The sequence below is a fragment of the Mchenga conophoros genome, linkage group LG6 (genome assembly GCF_057382185.1).
Source record: "Mchenga conophoros isolate Kocher_MC1m ecotype Shallow Benthic linkage group LG6, M_conophoros_male_GT1.1, whole genome shotgun sequence".
Lineage (NCBI taxonomy): Eukaryota > Metazoa > Chordata > Actinopteri > Cichliformes > Cichlidae > Mchenga > Mchenga conophoros.
In genome coordinates, this window is record NC_140531.1 from 17,368,871 (window position 1) to 17,388,630 (window position 19,760).

The 19,760-nt window shown below is 41.2% G+C and overlaps 1 protein-coding gene across 9 annotated transcripts in view; it reads left to right on the forward strand.

Annotated features, from left to right (window-relative positions):
- The window catches only part of lrba (LPS-responsive vesicle trafficking, beach and anchor containing), a 188,273-nt gene that overhangs the window by 134,065 nt on the left and 34,448 nt on the right, over positions 1–19,760 (forward strand). For all 9 annotated transcript variants that reach the window (XM_085276522.1, XM_085276524.1, XM_085276526.1 and 6 more), the window contains 7 exons: positions 5,686–5,803; positions 5,992–6,094; positions 7,581–7,696; positions 7,839–7,951; positions 13,493–13,633; positions 14,815–14,934; positions 18,427–18,579. In XM_085276522.1, the coding sequence (XP_085132648.1) occupies positions 5,686–5,803; positions 5,992–6,094; positions 7,581–7,696; positions 7,839–7,951; positions 13,493–13,633; positions 14,815–14,934; positions 18,427–18,579 (864 nt within the window). The remainder of the gene's footprint in view (positions 1–5,685; positions 5,804–5,991; positions 6,095–7,580; positions 7,697–7,838; positions 7,952–13,492; positions 13,634–14,814; positions 14,935–18,426; positions 18,580–19,760) is intronic.

Genomic DNA, 19,760 nt, shown 5'->3' on the forward strand with positions numbered 1-19,760 from the left:
GCGATGGAGTGAAAAGGAAGCACTGATGTTCAATATATCAGCATAAAATTTCCATTTTATGTTCTTTGCCATTCTTAAAGGAAAACTGTAATTTACTAAAATCCTGGTGTTAAAGGCTTTATATGTCATTTACTAAGGCTTTGACTTATAGTTTCTGTTGGGGCTTGTGTTATGTATATACCTGCTACTGCCAGTAAGTGATAATTAATACCACTTTGGTATCTTATTATATGTTGGGGCACTTCTAAGGCTTTTGTCCTCATAGCTTATGCCCAAGGTAGAATTTTTAATGATTTAATGCACTGAAGTCTTTAATTCACCACCAATTAACCCCAAGACCACTGCAGCATTTCCCTAAATCTACACAAGACTTTTTTTTTTTTTTTTTTTTTGTCTCCCACTTCAAAAAGGCCAAGCAGGCGAAGATAGAAAAAAGGCTAACCTGTTAGCAAACAGTGAAAAGGGCAGAAAAAAGGGGGGAGTTAATCCTTATTAGGCTAAATTCAGACTAAGTGGCCCCAAAGATCCTTTCAAAGGGGACTTTCTTTCAGGGAGCACAAACTCTTGCTGGGTGACGTTTGGAGTTGAATACTTTGAGTCTTTAGGCTTCATAACCCTACACATGCTGCAAGCTGGGCCTGTTTATTTTGCTTCAGTTCTCACTTTCCAGCACAGCTTCTTAGCTGTGTTTATTTTTTTTCTGACCTTGTAGTTTGTTTTACTCCCCTCAAGGCAAATAGAACGTTATGTGTGACCAGTGATTACACATTACACTAGTTACACAGCTGTAGAACAGCTGGGATTATCAGTTCGTTTTGGGCTAGCTGTTCCTGCAGCATGATGACAGGATGTCTAATATTCAACACTGACTTTCATATCACTCTTTCTTTTAGATGCTCTCTAGTTTTAATGGATAATATATTTGCTCCTTTTTAAATATACCTATTAAGTTTGTGGAAAAAATGTGGATTCTCTTAACTTGCTTAGATGGGAAGATTGATACCACTCTGTCCTCTGTGGTAAATACGAAGAATAGAAATCAGTCAAATAATACTATTAATTTAACCCAAAGAAACATTAGTTTCGTTAAACTGACTCTTGATTACTTCAGTAGCTAAGTGTTCTATATTATTTGCATATTCAGATGCACTTTCTCTTAAATTCTGTGGAGAACATGGATAAGTTGAGGTAGAGTCATGTTTTTTGCATTTTGTTAAGGCACTTGCTTTCAAAGCCACAAAGGCTTGAGGACAACTGCTGGAGTGTGAAAGAGGAGTCATGTGGCTGCTCTTAAGGTCACATGATCGAGCGTTCCTGTGTTGAGCATTGCTTTCCTCTTAAAAGCTTTGCCTACTTTATTCCAAATGCAACCTGCAAACACCTACTCGCCAAAAACAAAGCAAAACACAGTTTTAACCTGCAGTGAGTCACGACTAAAGCTTGTGCATGTTTTCGTGAAGCCTTACACTCAAACTGTGCGGATCTGTGTGGCTCTTTCTTTTTCCATTGTGGTACTCTCGGTCCATCAGTCTCCCTTCCTCTATTTTTTTTTTTTTTTTTTTTTTTTTTGCTATCACTCAATCTCAAAAGCAAAATCTGTCTTAATTGGCTCCAGAGGGCTCGGGGAGGCTTTGTGTCAATGCTGATGAGGGTCCTGATTGGTCCAGAGGCACATGCAGCCAACAGACCCTTGTTAGTGTGTCGGGGCCCTTTGCTTGCTCGTTAGTCCGATGAACTCATTTACTGATGGGGGGTGACACGGCCTCGTTTACCAGTGTGGAACAGAGAAAGGTGTGTGTGTGTTGGTCGGAGGGGGCGGGGGTTAAAGCGAACAGGGAGGGTAAAGAACCGAGTAGAGGGGAATATAACTGAACTTACAAGGTGCATACGCAGAAACACTAAGAGTATGGAAAAGCCATCAAATGCCGATTTATGTTTCTCTTCATTTTCTTTCTTATTTGATGCAGCAGTGAAAAAATAAATAAAAACTCGCTGCAAGTGACTCGGTTCACTGAAACTGTTTATTGCAGATTGCTTGATTCTGTGGTCAGTCGAGTGGAAACAGTCACAAACAGCATGGGACTTGGAAGTCTTTTTAAGACATCTAAGGAATCTGTAGCCTCCCTTGTTTGCATGCACATTTTTTTCTTCATTTTTTATGAATTCTATTCAAGTTCTTGCAGTATTGCTTGTCCCTCGTCTGCGTTTTGATGTTGATGGATCACCTCTCTTCCTCCCGCTCATTAATTTCATCACCTTATCTCCCACACCACTTCATTTGACCAAAAGGTAATAATAAATCCCTCATCCATTATCCTTTAACTGAGGCACCCATGTGGAAATACTTAATAAGAGGCAACAAATTGAACTTCAATCACCTCTTTTTTCCCCTTTGAGGATGTATAGTAGATTAAACTGAACATGCAAATATGCTTCCGCCATTCATCAAACACTGTTTATGTGCAATTCTGAAACCTTTATTTCCTAAAACACCACAATTGATATTCAAATGATATTTTATTTGTATTTTTTCACATGTTATGACAAATAAGGATCATTGGTTGCTGGCAGTGGCTTCTCTCCTCTTCAACTCTAGGGTCTTATCAGCCCAAAAACACACACCCACTCAGCCGGCCTGACTGCAAAGGCAGCTGAGAGCCTCATCTATCTTGAACCACGTTGCTGATAGTTGCTCCTCTGCTCTCTTAACTCTTCTTTAATCCAGTACAGTTTCAATTTAACCCATTAGCATCCCTGTGTTTGGCTTTACCTCTGTTTCTAAAGATGCTCTGGTTGGTAAGAGGGGTGGATGCGAGGGGTGATGAAGAGGATTCACTGGCACAGACTGTCTGTGAGATTCAGTGGTGACAGCTTTTTTGTGTGTGTGTGTGTGTGTGTGTGTGTGTGTGTGTGTGTGTGTGTGTGTGTGTGTGTGTGTGTGTGTGTGTGGTTACACACCATAGCCACAGTCACCCGACCCCTCTTCATGTGTCCCTCTTCATTCCGCAGTCTTTTGGGCATCTGACAAAGACAAACGACAGTGCTTCAGAAATGAGCCGCAGCCCGCTGCACAAACAGGTTGAACAAGGAAGATGGAGAGAAGGCAATGCAATCAAGACCGGTTCTTTTGTTTTCTGTTTGGCTGTGTCCTCTCGCGTGACGCTGTGAAATTGATCTCGGAGTGCTCCAAACCTGTGCCCGTGGATATCGTTCCACTTGAAATGAAACCTCAAAGAAACAGCTTCTGTCAACGATCAGCTCCCGATCAATTTGCTGCTGCCGCAATAATAATATATTGTTTCATTATTAATATTATCACTTTAAAACCAGACATTCAATAGATGGTAAACCAGAGATGGTGTAATTAAATTGCGATTCAAGACTGCAATAGTCTGAAATCTCTATTATTTTCCCTTGTGCTGTAACTGTAGCATTCCCGTCTCTTTAAAGCTTCCACTACTATATATTACAGATGAAGCTGATGCACCCATAACTCCAGCATGGACAATAACCTCCACACCAATGTAATTTGTCCAGATGTGGCCAGAACAGCTCGAGCATTACGACACAGATAGTTCGTCATACTCATTGTCACACACTCTGCTTTTTCATCTGCAAGGGAGAGGGCGCTGCCGATCGGGATGATGATCTTGGAGAGCAGCACGCTGTTTACAGCTGAGTTCCAGGAGATCCATAAGTCTAGTGAAATATATCTGGGTGCTTTCACTTGTGTCATATCTTTCTATCAGCTGAGAGTTGGCAGCTTCATTAGTTTATCACTGGGCATCTATGTAAAACCACTCTTTAGTTGTGAATAGTTATACTTCAAGCTTTCACTTATTAAACACCTGAAGACTGGATTCTCTTTTCCGATCTGATGGAAGAACAGAAAAAAATGTCTTTCCTTCTGTAGTGTTTCGACATGATCAGCTTATTGTCACGTTTGTAAATAGAGGAAACGATGAAAACCAGTAGATTTTGTTTGTCATCAAAATTCAAACATCTCAGCTAGCAAAAGTGATCACAACTTATGTCCCCATTTTGCTGATGAATTAGTAGCCAACAAATCTGAAAGTGCAATTGTTGACCTGGATTTAATATGAGCATGCCTCAGAGAATACTGCACGCATAGTATATCCACTGTTTTAAATGCATTAAAGATTCCGTTGAGCTTATCTTTGTGCTAATTTGATAATAAAATAAATGTTTAGGTTTTTTTCTTTGGGGATTGAACCTTGGTGCTACCCTTTTCTTTGTCTGCTCCTGCTTATTTTTAAAACCATGCCATTCCTTCTTTGGTTCGTTGTACCTGGTGCACAATAAACTTAATGTTGGTGGAAGTAATGAAATCTGTGCCCAACATCTCTAGAGCTGACTGAATACAATGGTTTGTCTTTATAATAATAATAAATATCAAAGCCAAAGTGTAAGGACAGCTCATTTTGTAAGGCTGGTTAGTTTACAAATAGGGAAAAAAGCATTTTTTTTTTCCCCAATGCCAAAAAATTATTTTTTGAATTAAATATGTTGAAGATTTAAAAAAAAATTCTTTATAAAATTTATCATCAAGATGTTATTGAACTTAAGAGCTAATATTGTGTTACACTGTATTTACAACAAACAAACAAAGTCTTGGAAATGGGTTTGGCTTTAGGCTGGCTGTGACTGGTTAAATCATCTGAAGCTGCCTTGAGAGAGATGGGAGGCAGGAGGATGCGGTGCTGGCTAGCTTCTCCAGGCCACTAATCCACATTTAATTGAACTCCAGAGACTTTGAAGTGAGTCTGTGATGCAGGCAGGTCTTATTCCTCAGAGAGACAGCGAGGGAAGCGCTCCTTAGCTGAAGGCCTCAGCTGGTCCTCTTCTCTGTCCCCTTGCCTTTAATGAGCTCCTTCAGCTTAACACTAAGCCCAGCGTGCCGGCTCAAATTTGAATACCTTTGATTAATAAGATGCTGCAAAATCATATCTTAACAACATGAAGTGCTCATTTTACCTTTCTGCCTTATAACAGCGGGCACCTTTGAAACCAAAAGCAGAGGTTGAAATAAAAACCTAGTTAACAAAGCAGTGCTAAGTAGGTTAGTAGCCAACCTAAGTGCTGGATTAGTATGAGGACAAATCACAGGGGCAGGGCTAAGCATGCGGGTCTGTCAGGAGCTGTGACAGCCGTCAGAACAAGTCACTCTGACAGCCACCGCGGTCTCCATGGGGACAGATTAAGCTCAGTTCATCGAAGCATTTTTAAATGTGGAGCTTAGTAACATAATATCGTCTGACCTCCGTGTCAGTTACCTCCTAGGAAATGCAGAGACCAGTTGTAATCAGATGTTTTGCATAAAATAGCTTCTTGTCACAGCAAACTGTCGCTTAATAGATGATCTTTTAGTGAACAGAACATTTCCCTCACAGCGTCCGGCTGAATAGCGCCCATTCTCTCGCTAAAGGAATCTCTTTTTCATTGAGGCTGATCAATATAAGACATTAATCGTGCTCTTCGAGCCGTCACGCCATCACTGTGAAAAATGAACTAACCCGGCCCTCTGGTCTGTTCGCCTTCCTTCTTCCCTTCTCTTCTTCTTTTTTCCTTTTCTTTTAATTTTTAATTTTAATTTCCATTGCACGCTCTGTTTTCATTATTTAACTGGAATCCACATCTCTCTGGTTTCTCTTTCGTGTTTTCCAGATTCTAGCCTACACAGAAGGTCTTCATGGAAAATGGCTGTTCTCGGAGATTCGTGCAGTCTTTTCCAGACGCTACCTCCTGCAGAATACTGCTTTGGAAGTCTTCATGGCCAACAGGAGTAAGGCATCCCCCATAATTGTCTATGCCTAACCATTTCACCTTCTTATTGAGTACACACACACCTTTTTTTTTTTTTTTTAATGAATAATTGTGGAGAAATGGCAATCAAAAGTTGTCATTATTGTGATTTCTAATCTTTAAGAAATAATCCTTGATAACTGTTTGTTGCTTTGTGCCTCTCTGCAGCGGCAGTCATGTTCAACTTCCCAGATGCAGCCACGGTAAAGAAGGTGGTTCACAGTCTTCCTCGTGTTGGCGTGGGCACGAACTTTGGCCTTCCACAGACCAGGTTAGACGTGCGCGATTGCTTTGTTGTGTTTGTTGCTGTTGCAGTACAATCTCATGGGGTTAAAAATGGTAACTGGGGAGCAGAAGAGGATTATGGAACATCTATGGTGGTGTTATGCAAATATTTTAAAATTTCAAATAGTTTTTATTCTTGTTTCTCTCAAAAATGTACACATGGGGTTGGCCACTAATCTCCCTCCCACTCCTTACCCCGCTCCCCCCAGATATAATTGGCTTCACACAAACATAGTCCAGTTCATTTATTTATTTCCACCAATAAATAAATACTTGCTTGTAAGCCTGCAGGGCACACACCTTCCCCCAGCCCTCTCTCACATCATGCCCACTCTGTGTGCACGCATTGCTGGAGCCGATGGTGTTGGTTTTGCACAAATCTTGCACAAAATTCACAGCAAGACAGAGTTTTCAAGACGCTTTGGTGAAGGTAAAAATTCAATCTGAGGGGAAAAAATGTGGATAAGATTAAAGATTTGTGATTGGCTCTTTTAATCTGAGGTGTGCCAGAGCCCGTCTGATGGGATTTTTGAGTTGTATTTTGAGAAGATGATATTTTTAATTTTTTTGTAACTTTTTGGTATTAAGCATCACAGAATTTGACATGTGGCAACATAACAGTGAGGGCTGTGTGATAAGTAGAGTGAGGAAGTGCATCCAGTAATGAGTTAGTGTGGGTGTAGGAGAGTTTGTGTGTATAACACACAGGGTTAGGGCAGGTGAATGTGTGTGCTCGGCTCATTAATCATACTAGTTTGCCGGCCACCTTGCCTCTACGACCTGAGGACGGCTGCTCAGGGCAACCCGGTGCACGTCAGCTCATACAGCCAGCACAGCACAATTTAGCTTCATGTCCAGAGTTATGCACACACACAGATGCACAAATTAAAGCAAAAGTCCAATATATGTTCATAATTTAATCTAATCCCTCTGTTTTCAACCATTTTTCCAGTTTTGCATTCCTTCTTTTCTCTCCTTTACTTCTCCATATCTATTTATAATGTCATTTAAAGCAGTTCAAAGGATGTACAGAATTGCTTGGTGACAATATAAAAAATGTGTCAAAGTACACTTGTGTTTGGGAAGTCATGTTTTCACATTCTTTTTCTTTTCTTTTCTTTGGCAAGGCCTAATGACCATAATCTCACACATTGACATTGATTAATTTCATCATTTTCTTTTGTTTTAATTGGATTGGAGGTCATTCGTTTTTGTCCTGCAGCATACATCATTCTTTGGGGCCTCCTGTGTGTGTGTACACATGCACGTAAATATGTGTATTCAACCCAATTTATTGCGCATTTGTCTTCTTAATTAGCAAGACTGTAAGTTCGGTAGATTTTTCATAAAATGACATTTGGATTGCAAAAGTCTAATAAAGCCTGGGGCTTTTTATTCTTGCAGTCTGCTGTTCTTGTGATTTGAACGGCTACAAAAGATTTTAATATCGAGCTTTCCATTTCTTTTTATAGACGCATCTCTCTGGCCACACCTAAGCAGCTGTTCAAGGCATCCAACATGACTCAGCGCTGGCAGCGCCGTGAAATATCCAACTTTGAGTACCTGATGTTTCTGAACACCATCTCTGGTGAGGACACCGCTCAGCACCTGTGTGATGTTATTGCAGGGTGTAACACAGAGGTGCTGTGCACATTTTAACAGTCTATGATGCTAACTTTTTTTTTTAACAATATTTGTCGCCCCTCTCCCCCGTGCTGTCTCCCCTCCAGGCCGTACCTATAATGACCTAAACCAGTACCCAGTCTTTCCATGGGTCATCACCAACTATGAATCAGAGGAGCTTGACCTCACTCTGCCCAGCAACTTTAGAGATCTGTCTAAGGTAAGAGCGTGGAGACGACTCCTCTCCCCTGTTTTCACTATAATGGATCTTTTTTCTTCTTAATTCCCTGAAAAAGTAGGGGGGGCATTAACACACAGATAACTGTGTGTGCATTCTTCCTAAAGTCAATTTTGTTGCTTTGTAATTGCCATTGATCATAGTTTAGTGAACCTGCTCTTTAATCACCGGTGGCTGATTGCTAGGATTCCACACGTGCAGAGCATTTTTCCCATGTAACGACCCAAGTATTTCAGATGTCTGAGAAGAATTGATAGAATAGTGCAGTTTGAAACTTTTTATGTTACTAGCGTCATGCTATCTATGTTGATGAAGTGATTCTATATGCAGTGATTTGCACAGTTTTCATCAGCTCACAGATATATGAAATTTGAGTAACAATGTGACAAATTTCCCAAAACTGCAAGTGGTATTCATTACATCTAATCTGTATGATTAGTTGTTGACTTTTGCTAGTTCAGGCAATCTTGACCTGCTGCATTTAAAACATATGTAAGCCCCTCATCTTCTCAGTCTGCAGCTCCTAATTTGTGGTTTAGCTATCATTTTCTGGCCATAAATCAAAGTTTCCTAATTGAATTCTTTCAAGTTTGACCTTCCACAACACAGCAGGAAGTGAAGTAATACTCCCTGGTAGCTCCAGGCATCGAGTGATTGGGCTTAAAACAATGAAACCTGCCCTGAAATGCTCCCTGGCACATAAATACACACACTCGCATCGCTAAAGGATTCTCCCCCATAATTGTAGGTAGTCACGCAATTATTTACTCCCATTAACTCCCTCGCTTTTACACGTACATACTCAGATGGAAAAAGGCAAAAAAATAAAAGAGCACACCCCTTAGCTTGTCAGCTAACGTCGGTGGATGAACAGTCCAGCGGTGGGAGGACTCAGGATTAGTTTTAGAGTGGGAAGATTGAGCGAGTGTCAAGCTCCTGGTAGGAAAATGACTGAATAAATCAGCCATGGAAGCAAAAGAAAGCATGTTTTAATGGACAGGGGATCTGTTGGCGCAAATGCTTTTTAGAGGTATGCTGGAGGTCATTTGTTCAGGTGCAGACGTGGAGGTAGTCCTTTAATGAGACAAAGTGGAACATATTGGTCTTCTTTCAAAGATATCGCTCTTTGAATAAAATGATAAGTAAGTAAATTAGAGTCTGCATTGGTTCGGGTGAGATTAGACGATCTAGGAAGTCCAGTTTCCCTAATAATGTGTTTTAGCATTTCTTGGAGACTCTCCAAAAACTCTTCATAATTTTCGCTCAGTCCTGTTCAAACATGACGGTATACATGTTATACCGTCATGTTATATGTTACTAATACACAGATGGATCCATGGGTGGAAATTAGGGTTCACTGTGTTGGCTGGGTACAGAAAGGAAGAGCCAGTGACCTTCTGGCTCTACTTTTTGAGCCACCATCAACTTGACTTGCTGGCATTTTGCATGTTATGTTCAAAAGGACAATGCAGATTTAGTTTAGTTTTGCAAGAAAATTCTGTAATGGCAGCAATTTTAAATTTATTTATTTATTTAGGGGACAGCAAGCCTAGTATTGCTGTTTCTTTATGCAAGCATTCATTAAAGTCCATCAACTGCCATCAACCATTGGAAATGAAAGGAAGACCAAATATCTGCAGAATATAATCCAGATGCAACGCTATTGTCCTGCACAAATACCACAGTTATGAAACACAAGTGAACCATCTCCTCACACTTTCATTCCTTCACACTTCCCTGTCACATAGATTCAAACATCTTGTCCCTTAGGTTCTCTCCAGTCCTACTTTCACTTTCAATCTGCTCCTCTGTGTCTCCGTCCTCGGCTTTTATCCCTCCCAGTGTAGTTTTTATCCACTGTAAGCAGCTGCATAATTCTTATGTTTATCCTGCTTGATGTTGCCCAACAGGGTGAAATGTGACAGTTGTATTTGCCCCACCAATACACACACAGGCACAAAAACCACGCAGCCTTCCCGCGTGGTTTCTTAGCTCATTTCTGCTTCCTTCTCTTCTCCTTTGCACTGCCATGGAGTTTGGACAGCTCAGCCTCTGTGCTCAGTCAAGCCTCGCCACCCCGGGGACTTGAATGAATGGGAGAGTTCGGTAAAAGGAGGAGAAACAGAAAGACGATCAGAAAGCAAAAGAAAGAGGAGGAGAGAGTGTGAGAAAGGGAGAACAACATTATTTCCCATCCCTTTAACCCTTTTTCTTTTTAAAGAACAGAATGGAAGCAGAGAGAGCAAGAAGGAGGGGAGGGAGCAGAGCCAATCTTTATTACATCTGTTTTATTCATGTTGTTGACACGCGTGTGATATTAATGTATGACTACTGGACCGTGCCAGACTGCGGTGTCTGGAAAAGGGCAAAGCAGCTCTGTGCAGCCCTTCAAATCAAACCCCCACCACACGATGTTGCACCTACAATCATTTGTGCTCCCCGTTTCTTTTCTTTGCAACCTAATATTTGGTGACCTTCAGCTAGTTCTGCACTGTGTGTGTGTGTGTGTGTGTGTGTGTGTGTGTGTGTGTGTGTGTGTCTGCACCATTCAAAACTGTGCTTACTTTCCCATTTTCCCCTCTTTTGTTTGCGCTCTATTGTTTTTCTTTCTTGTCTCCTTCTGTTTTCCTCTCGTGCTCTCTTTCTTCCTCACCCTTCAAATCTCTCTTGTCCCCCTCTAATGTCACGTTGGTGGTTGTCTCTTGTAGAAACAGGTCATCTGCGAAGCCTCCAGTGACATTGAGAAGCCAAATTGCTATGAACGTGTGTGTGTGTGTGTGTGTGTGTTTGTCACACACTGTCATCATTCCCAGCACAACAGAGGCCACACAGAATTTATGTTCCTTGCTACCAGAGCCATTCTGACCCCAGGGACTTTCTTATCATAAACTCTAACCTCAACCTGACATCAAACGCCGACCCCCGAGATAACATTGTAGTCACGATAAGCTCTCGCTTGATCTGACTGCAAGTGTTTTAACACCTCTTTTTTTTTTTATTCCTCCACCCCTTTTTGCACCCCAGCTCTGCATACTGTCGCACATCTCCCCACAAAAATCCACTTGTTCTTCATAAAGATGCTTTATATAACAAAACCAAACCTAAATTTGACATTTTAACAGATAAAATTCATCTTTGGGGCGATTTTTACAAAAGAAAATTGTTATTTGATCTGTTTGAACTTCTTGAGTGTTCGTACAAGGTGTCCTTACAGCAAAGGCACGCCTTCATCTATTCATAAAAGGCAAAAATATGTAAATAAATAAATCCACTCTTACTGTGCTTTTAATGAAACAAATAATTCAAACAATTGTTAATCTAATATGTACTCTGCATTTACATAGCAAGAAAATAGGACTTACTGAGCATCTTGTGTACCTTTGTGCTATAACGTGCTGCTCACAGACACATGAGCTAATGGTGTATTGATCTCATCGTACTCGCCCCATATGTTTATCCCCCCAGGCCCTCCACACCATTTTCACTGTTTAAATAGGACATTATACATAAACACTCTCTTCAAAAGGCTCTTGTGATTTATGACTCAAAGCCCTACTGATGCTCAAATCGTCGGTGAGCCATTATACTTCATCACCGGTGACCCATTAGTGTTTTAAAAGCAACGTAGCACTAGGTAATGTTCTTATAATAGTTTCTCAGGAAGGTGCTTATTGTTCCTTGAGGGAGTGTTTTTCGCTTGGTATGCCTACATATAAAAAATTACTTTTTAAATATTTGAGTTCCCAAACCTCTGATTATTTGGGTAAGGAGGAGAGTTTAGGCAGGATAACATACATAAAATATATATATATATATATATATATATATATATATATATATTTTTTTTTTTTTTTTAAATACATCTCACCATAGCAGTTTTAAAATGTCACTGTTACACCATCTGCAGCTGCCTTCTTGATTTAGAACAGATTAAGACTAATTCAGCATTATTTTCCCCATCTTTACTGAAAACTCTGGCTCAGTTTTCTTCTGTAGTGTACCCTTTAGTTAAAAGTATGTGATCGGTTCATTTGTCTGAGAGCTCATCAGAGTGCTATTCTTTGCCACGACGTATTGGGTCAATCTGTGATGGGGCAGCAGCAGGCGCTCCATCAGCGCACCGCCGGCCGCTCTGCTCTGATGTACGGCACCGTCGCTGCCGCTTTGTTGTAGCTACTGTAAGCTGAGAGCGCTAGCCCCACAGTAATTTACAGCAGTAAACAATGTCGGGCTCGAGCAAACCAACAGCCCCCACGTGCCCTCACACACAATTCTCCCTCTCTCCCTGTCACTGTGGCACTTTCAGTCTTTTCTTTTTTTTTTTTTTTATATGCCTCCTCTCCCTTTTCTTTTTTTAATGAGCCGACTGTTATTAGGGCTATAAATCAGGCCAATGGGTGTGATGTATAATTCACTGTGTGTACTCACCCACCCCAGTGGCCCTGAGGAAGCCCACAGTGTATCACTGTCAACATAGATCTGCACAGTGTTGTGGCACAAGGCAATTCGCTGTGTAAATGCACATACGCACAGGAGCACTATTTACAAAATAACCAAAAAAATGCATGCATTGAACAAAAAAAAAAAAGCAGCAATAACTGCAGGACCGTGTGCATCACTCCCAGTACACACACACACAGGTACACAAGCATGCACCATTACACCCACATAAAACAGTAGCCATTGCACAGATCAATATCATAGACCTGCCCTGTATGTGTCTTGCTGTGACATGCACCCTATGATATGAAAGAGATCCAATTGATCCACACCCTACTAGGCCCCCATTCTCAAAAGGGCATCATTCCATTACCATTGATCTGCTGTGTGTGTGTGTGTGTGTGTGTGTGTGTGTGTGTGTGTGTGTGGGGGGGGAGCAAGATGATGGAGCGGTTCGAGGGAATGAGGCACAGCCTGCAGAAGACTAATAAAAATTGAACCAGCCTGAAAGTGATTTCTATAAATGAGTATTTAAATAATAGGCGAGCTGCACAGGGTTATTGGCTTTTTTTTTTTTTTTTTTTAAGAGCAATGGAAAATTAATGCAATTTAACCATTTTTTTCTGGACTATAAATAGGGCTGGTGACCAGTGTATTAGTTACAGATTAATAAAAGTAAAAATTAAAGGAACCCACAGCCTTGCTATTGATATTCTGAGTAGGCACTCTTTCATTGGAGCACATTAGTTTTCTCTGACAGACTACAGCTGCAGGGGCTCGGTTTCACAGCCTCTAAAAAGCACTCTGTGGGAAAGGATTGATCTGTCTGAAGGAAAACATCATCTAATATTCATTTGAGATAGCACAATGGTTATTAGCTTCATTCGCCTTGCAACTATTATGCAGCAGTGAGTGGTCCCTGTATTCACAGTAAAATTCAGTACTGCCTCCCTGCTTTTGGTTTGTGTTTTTTTTACTTTCACGCATCTATCGTGTCCTAATATCTGTTTTGTCGTATTTATTTATTTTTCAGTTTAGCTGTTTAACATGTTTGACCTATTTTTTGTTTGTTTATATTTATAGCCCATCGGTGCTCTTAACCCCAAGAGGGCAGCGTTCTTTTCAGAACGATATGAGACCTGGGAGGATGATCAGGTGCCGAAGTTCCATTATGGCACCCACTACTCCACCTCGAGCTTCACCCTGATGTGGCTGCTACGTATTGTAAGTGCAGTGCACGTTTGGAGTGTTTAGGAGCATTCGTGACTTTTAATATAAATTCTGGAAAATAATGAAATAATTATGCTTGTGCAAGAATTTCACCTTGCTCTTTAAAAGTGTAGTTAAGCGCAGTATTTAAATTGGATTCTTCTTTTTAATGAACAGTACATTCATGATGTAGAGGTCATGAATGTATTCTTAATTAGACCTAGGATTTTATCAAATTAAGAGTATATGCATGCTAAATATTGCATAGCATGCATGCATGGGGTGATAATAAATGAAAAGCAAAAGCAGTGCACCTAAAGGTCTGACCTTCACCTTGATGCAAATTCTCAAGGTTTTTCTTTTTAATAACAGGTACTGAAATGTGATTTTGTTTGTTTTTGAAGCACATTAGTGGTGTATATTTTGCACTAGAGTGCTCTCTTGTAGTACCTTTGTTGAATGGATGCCATCAATCTTTCCATACTACACTCTGGGGAGAGGGAGGTTACTAAGTTTCTCCAACGTGCAGTTTTCTGCTGTTATTGTCCCAGTAGCTCACTGTCTCTGTAACTCCCAGTAGAGTTACCTCATTGATCTCTGCACATCATTAGCCAGCTTACTCTAAAGCCACTTTACCAGAAGCACTCATTTATAACTCTCGCTTAAAGATCAAACTTAACCTTAAATATGAAATGAAAATGGGTTTGTGTAGTAACTGTGTATTTTGTAAGATTTTACACTGATGTATAAACTACAAGATCAATTTGCTCACTGTCCCACCGTTTAAAAAGATTAAATAAATGAGGCTTGCGTCATTTCAGGCTGGACTTAATTATCTATTTACAGTATTAGTTTATAGCTGTGGTACAGCACAGTGTGCCCGTGCATCAGAGAGATGGCTATTGATCTGCCCTAACAAGATTATACGTGATTAGAAATGCATCAGCAGCACATGTGCATTGATTTTAGTAGCACACTGGGAATATTGTTGTTTTACTTGTTCATTTTTGGCTTTAAGTTTGTTACAGGGTGTGCAGAAAGGGTCAATTCTAGGTCAAATATATTGACAGAGTGTATTCAAACTGTAGACATGTTGACAACCATGTTTTCATTGCAGAAAAAGCAATTGGGTGGTTTCAGTTATAGGAGTAGACTCCCCAGTTTATATTCTTAACCATAACCTTTATAATTTCCAGGAACCCTTCACCACGTTCTTCCTTAACTTCCAAGGAGGAAAGTTTGACCATGCTGACCGCACCTTCTCCTCAGTATCCAGGGCTTGGAGGAACTGCCAGAGAGACACATCTGATGTTAAGGTACCATTCATACTTATGCATGCTCACAATGGATCTGGGGACAAAAATAATAGAAGTTGGACGATAAAGTCCCGAGCGCTGCAGGAGAATAAATCCAAGTCCAACACACATAAAAAAGAGAGGGTTTCAAAAGAGTAATGTCCAGTCACTACCAATCATTGTCCCTACACAATGATAGCTTCCTGCTCTTCTGATCAAAGCGTTGGTTTAATCCTCATCTGTCCCAGCCGTCTGTCTCAGATTCAGTCAGCTATAACATGGACTTGAATCCCTGCCCACTGGGCCCCCAAACTCTGCTGCGCCGACGGATCTACCCTGAAACGGCACAGGTCATTCTCATACCGAGCGCCTTCGAACCCCCAGCGCACACTTTAACTGCTCTCCTAAAACATTTACAACTACACTCAGACATTCTCTGTCAAAGCTGAGTTTTGCTTGCTCTCCCGGCACTGGGTCACTGGATGGGGGAACAGCAGTGGTGTTGGGGGTTTTGACGCTTGATTGCGTTTACCCCCCTCCCGCATCCCTCTGATAAAACATGTGGATTGTGTTACTGTGTAGCTGGCCAATGCTTGATTGCAAAAGCCCAACAACAGCCTTAGTTTGCTCTCTTAGTCTCAACCTGTCAATGTGGATCAAACTGTGAGAGCTCAACTTCAGATCAAAACAAAGAGGAAATCTGGACGTCGTCAGTTTGTTTCCATGTTCAGCTTGAATTTTTAGCATATTTTGAATGAAAATCTGTCGACTTTATCCAGTTGGATGCACACATTCATGCTCCTTTTTCTGTTTTTGCTCAAAATTTGAATGTGTGCAACCAACTGGATGCAGTCCAGTCGCATCCATATTGCTTAATTCCTCTTTTAAGCAGTAGAGGAATTAGGAGTGAGATGTATCAATTCAGTAGGGTAAGTACACCATTTAGCTTTAGTATTGGGACCATTGATGGCAACCCTCTGTCTCTGCCAGAGGGCAAAAAGCCCCTGTGTTTTCATACGCCACTGTTAAAGAAGGGGTGATAATGGGATACAACACCTAGATTCAATGTGTCTCTAGCCTGGGTGACGCTAGAATGACCTGCCACCCCCAATCCCCTGACCCCTAGCCTCAGCCCACAGGCATCAGAAGGGGGAGACACAAGAGAAGAGGGGTTAGAAGTAGCAACAGTGGAAGTGTAGCTGGAGAGCCCAGAGGCCAAAGCCCCTTCCAGTGACCCATGACAGGACAGGATTGGGGATCAGAGGGGCTGGCCTCTGACCAGGCTGGAGCAAAAGGGCCACTGCACATAATGGTCCATGTAAGGCAGGCTTGAGTGTTGGGGAGCGAAGCCCTCAAGGTTTCGTTGGGGTATGTGCATGCGTGCGTGCACGGGTGCCGCTCTCTCCTGCTCAAATTTACAGCAGGCTGTAGCCGGTGAACCCGGGTGAGCAGGAGGCCTCGTTAAGAAGGTGACCTTTAGTTTTAGGTCAGCTTTTGTGGAGTGAAGAGATTTCAGAAGTGAGGAAGTGCCGTGTTGTTTTAAAGCTGTGTGTTTGCTTGCTCATTTGATTGGATCTTTTCACCCCATTAATGAGAGGGGGAGATATTGTGCAGCTAATTTGATAAGAGGAATGTTATTATTTGCTTGTATTTGTAAAGATCATGTTACATATGCTAAGAATTGAATCTTTTCAAAATGCTTCTTGACTTCCGAGTTTAGTTTTTTGGGTTTTTTTGCTTTGAGTGTTAGCTGTCAGCCAATCGCCACTTAGTTTTGAAGGTAGGCCATTCATTTCTAATGCTAGGTTATTAACATGTTTGTCACCAAATTCCCTTAGAAATGCCCATAATTGATTCTTTATAGTGTTTTCTGTATATGCAGGTGAATGTAGTTATAGATAGTTATAGTTCATATAATTATGTATTTTGTTACACAAAACCTGTCAAGTCTTCATAGAGCACATGGAATGTATATTAAAAATTTGAATTAGGACCAAGTCATCACCCACTGGTTTGTGAAGTCCTGTCTTATTGGCTTGAGATCAGAATTTGCCCATCATCACACTCATCTTACAGGATCTTTTTGGACTCTAATGAGGACTGTAATATGGAAATGATCATCCTGTTTTATTCACTAAGAATATAAATTAGTGATTGAAAGTATAAATGCATGTGTCAACTGTTTACTGCTTTCCCCAGTCAAATAGGATGAAGGGTAATTTTTCCATAGATGCTTTATAATCTGACTTTTTTTGCAACTGCCCCCTGCTGACCATAAGACAGAATGCACTTTAAGGCACTTTGCTTTCCCTTCATTTTTTTCAGTCTATTGGGGAAAAATGCAAAATACCATATATTTCACGCTCCACTTTCCTTTCCTTATTTGCATGACACAGCCAAGAACTGAACCTTCCCGTGTCCTGATTGTGTCGAAGTTTGTGAGACGTACCCACAACAATAACACAACAGCTAAAGCCTGGGAAGCGTTGTTGATTTATCTACATGTTTTTAAGCTCAAACACAATCTTAATGTTTATACTCACTGTGGCAAGTTCTGCTTTGTTTAGAATGACAAATGGCTAAACATATAGGGTTGCATCTCCTGTCATACTTGCATTTCTCTTCACTCTCGTGCAGATTGAAAACATGCTGTGTTGTTTGTGACAGCCAAATAAAATCATCATAGTAAGACGAGAATTTAGCTGACTTTTCTTTGTTGTTGTGGAAGAGAGGGGAAAATCAGAAGTGAACCTTTTTTTTTTTTTTTTTCTTAGACACAAAGAATATGATAATTGCATCAGAATAGGGAGAAACCACAGCCGAGTGCACTCAGAGGCTTTTTACAACAGACCAGTGTCATGTAATTTCCACAAATAATTCTGCCATTCAGAAAACAATACAGCAATACTATCTATATACAAAAACAGTGCTGCTTCGTTGTGTTTATTTTCCCTGCTCTTGTTCTTCTTAAAGAGTTACTCAACACTTCAAAAGGGCTTTTTGAGTTGTAACATAATGTGCTTTAATTTGGGGAGGCCGTCCACCTCCCTTAGCCCACAGTTTGACTTGGAGTCTGCAAAACCACACTCATCAAATTTATGCTGATCAAGACTCACAGGACTATACACTCTTTTTTTGGGGGGGGGAGGTAAAGCTTCTACTTATTTACTCCCTGACATCTGTAGAAGCACCAGCCCAGTTGCTTTCTTTCCTTTCACACCCACACAGCACTGTTTCACATGTGAGGGCGGTACCTTGATTATTTGAACTGGTTCAGGGCCACCTTTTGTGAGGCACAGACCCAGGGGTGAACATACCCTTTATCTTCTTGGACATCATGTTCAGATCTAGCATTGCCGTTATTCTAAATTTCCATTGGTGATTATGCAGAGCTTTCTACAGCTGCAGCATCATGTCCGATAACTGTTGCAGATTCTCAAACTGCTTTTTTTTCCCCTTTTCTCCCGATAACCAGTGTGTGTTCATTTATGTGTCTGTGCTTTACCCTTTCAGGAGCTGATCCCAGAGTTCTACTATCTGCCTGAGATGTTTGTTAACGCCAGCAATTACAGCCTGGGAGTGATGGAGGATGGCACTGTAGTCTCTGATGTTGATCTGCCACCTTGGGCCAAAACCCCAGAAGAGTTTGTGCGCATTAATCGACTGGTAAGAAAAGTACACCTGAATGCTGTGTCCCATGTATGATCCAGGTTAAAGCAAGTGTGCATTAAAAATATACTGAAGCCATCATAGAGTCTAGGCAAGAAAAAAAAGTTTTTGTGTCGTCATTCATGTATAGCCTTGTTTTCTTTCTTCCTCATATGGCACATGGCGCAGGCCATCTGAGTCCCAAGCTTAGCTGGAAATGCTAATTTAAAGAGACAGTGTTATTTCCTGACCTTCACACAGTTCTTCCTGTTACCTGAGCCTCCCCTCCTCTCACGTGTCCCAACTTTCAGATTGCTTTGCCGGCAAATTGATCCAGCTCTGCCCCATCTAATATCCCCATGCAGCCTCACGGTCCCTCTCTCTGCTCTGTTCATACACATCTGGAACATGCCGGTGTGTGCAACTGCAACTGTGTTTTTGTGCAGAATAATTATGCAGTATCCACTTTCTGATCTCCCTTTCCGGTCCGCCTGGCCAAAGGCAGAAATATTCTGTGTGTATATTCACGTCAGATGTTGTCAGAGTGGCTGCCGTGTTTTCATTATACTCTACATGTTCTCTTCTGTGCTTTACACAACATGCACACACACTGTTGGGAGACTAAGGTAACACTTTGGATCAGATTTCTCAGCGCTAGAAGATCTAGGAGCCTCAGATGGGGGGTTAACATTTTCTCTTCTGCTTTGCTGAAATTGCTTATCATTTATGCTTTTAGCCCTTTTATCTTTAAAACATTTTAACTTCATACTGACAGTGAAAGGACAGCTGTCCCCTTACAAATAAAGCTTATTCATAATTTTGTCTGTCTGTCTGCATAAACACAATTACAGAAGAAAACTAAACTGTGGGTTATAACGCGATGTAATCTGGAGCCTAGCGCAGGCCACTTTTCGCTCTCAGTTACATATTTGGGGTAAAAGCAGTGGCAGCTCCATGTGTGATGTGTGCCCACAGTAGTAATGGGTGCTGATGATGCTGGGTGTGCTCTGTGACCTGTGCAGTCTTATGGTGGGGGTCTGTTAGCTAGCCTGCTGATATGACCATGCTGCTATCATTAATCACACACTTCCCTCTTTTTGGCTGTCAGCATGCAGCCCGCTGTGGATGTATTAGAGGGACGCTTGTTGTGGCGGCAGCGTTGCAGGCTGTTGTGCAGTGTTTTATACTCACGGGGAGGA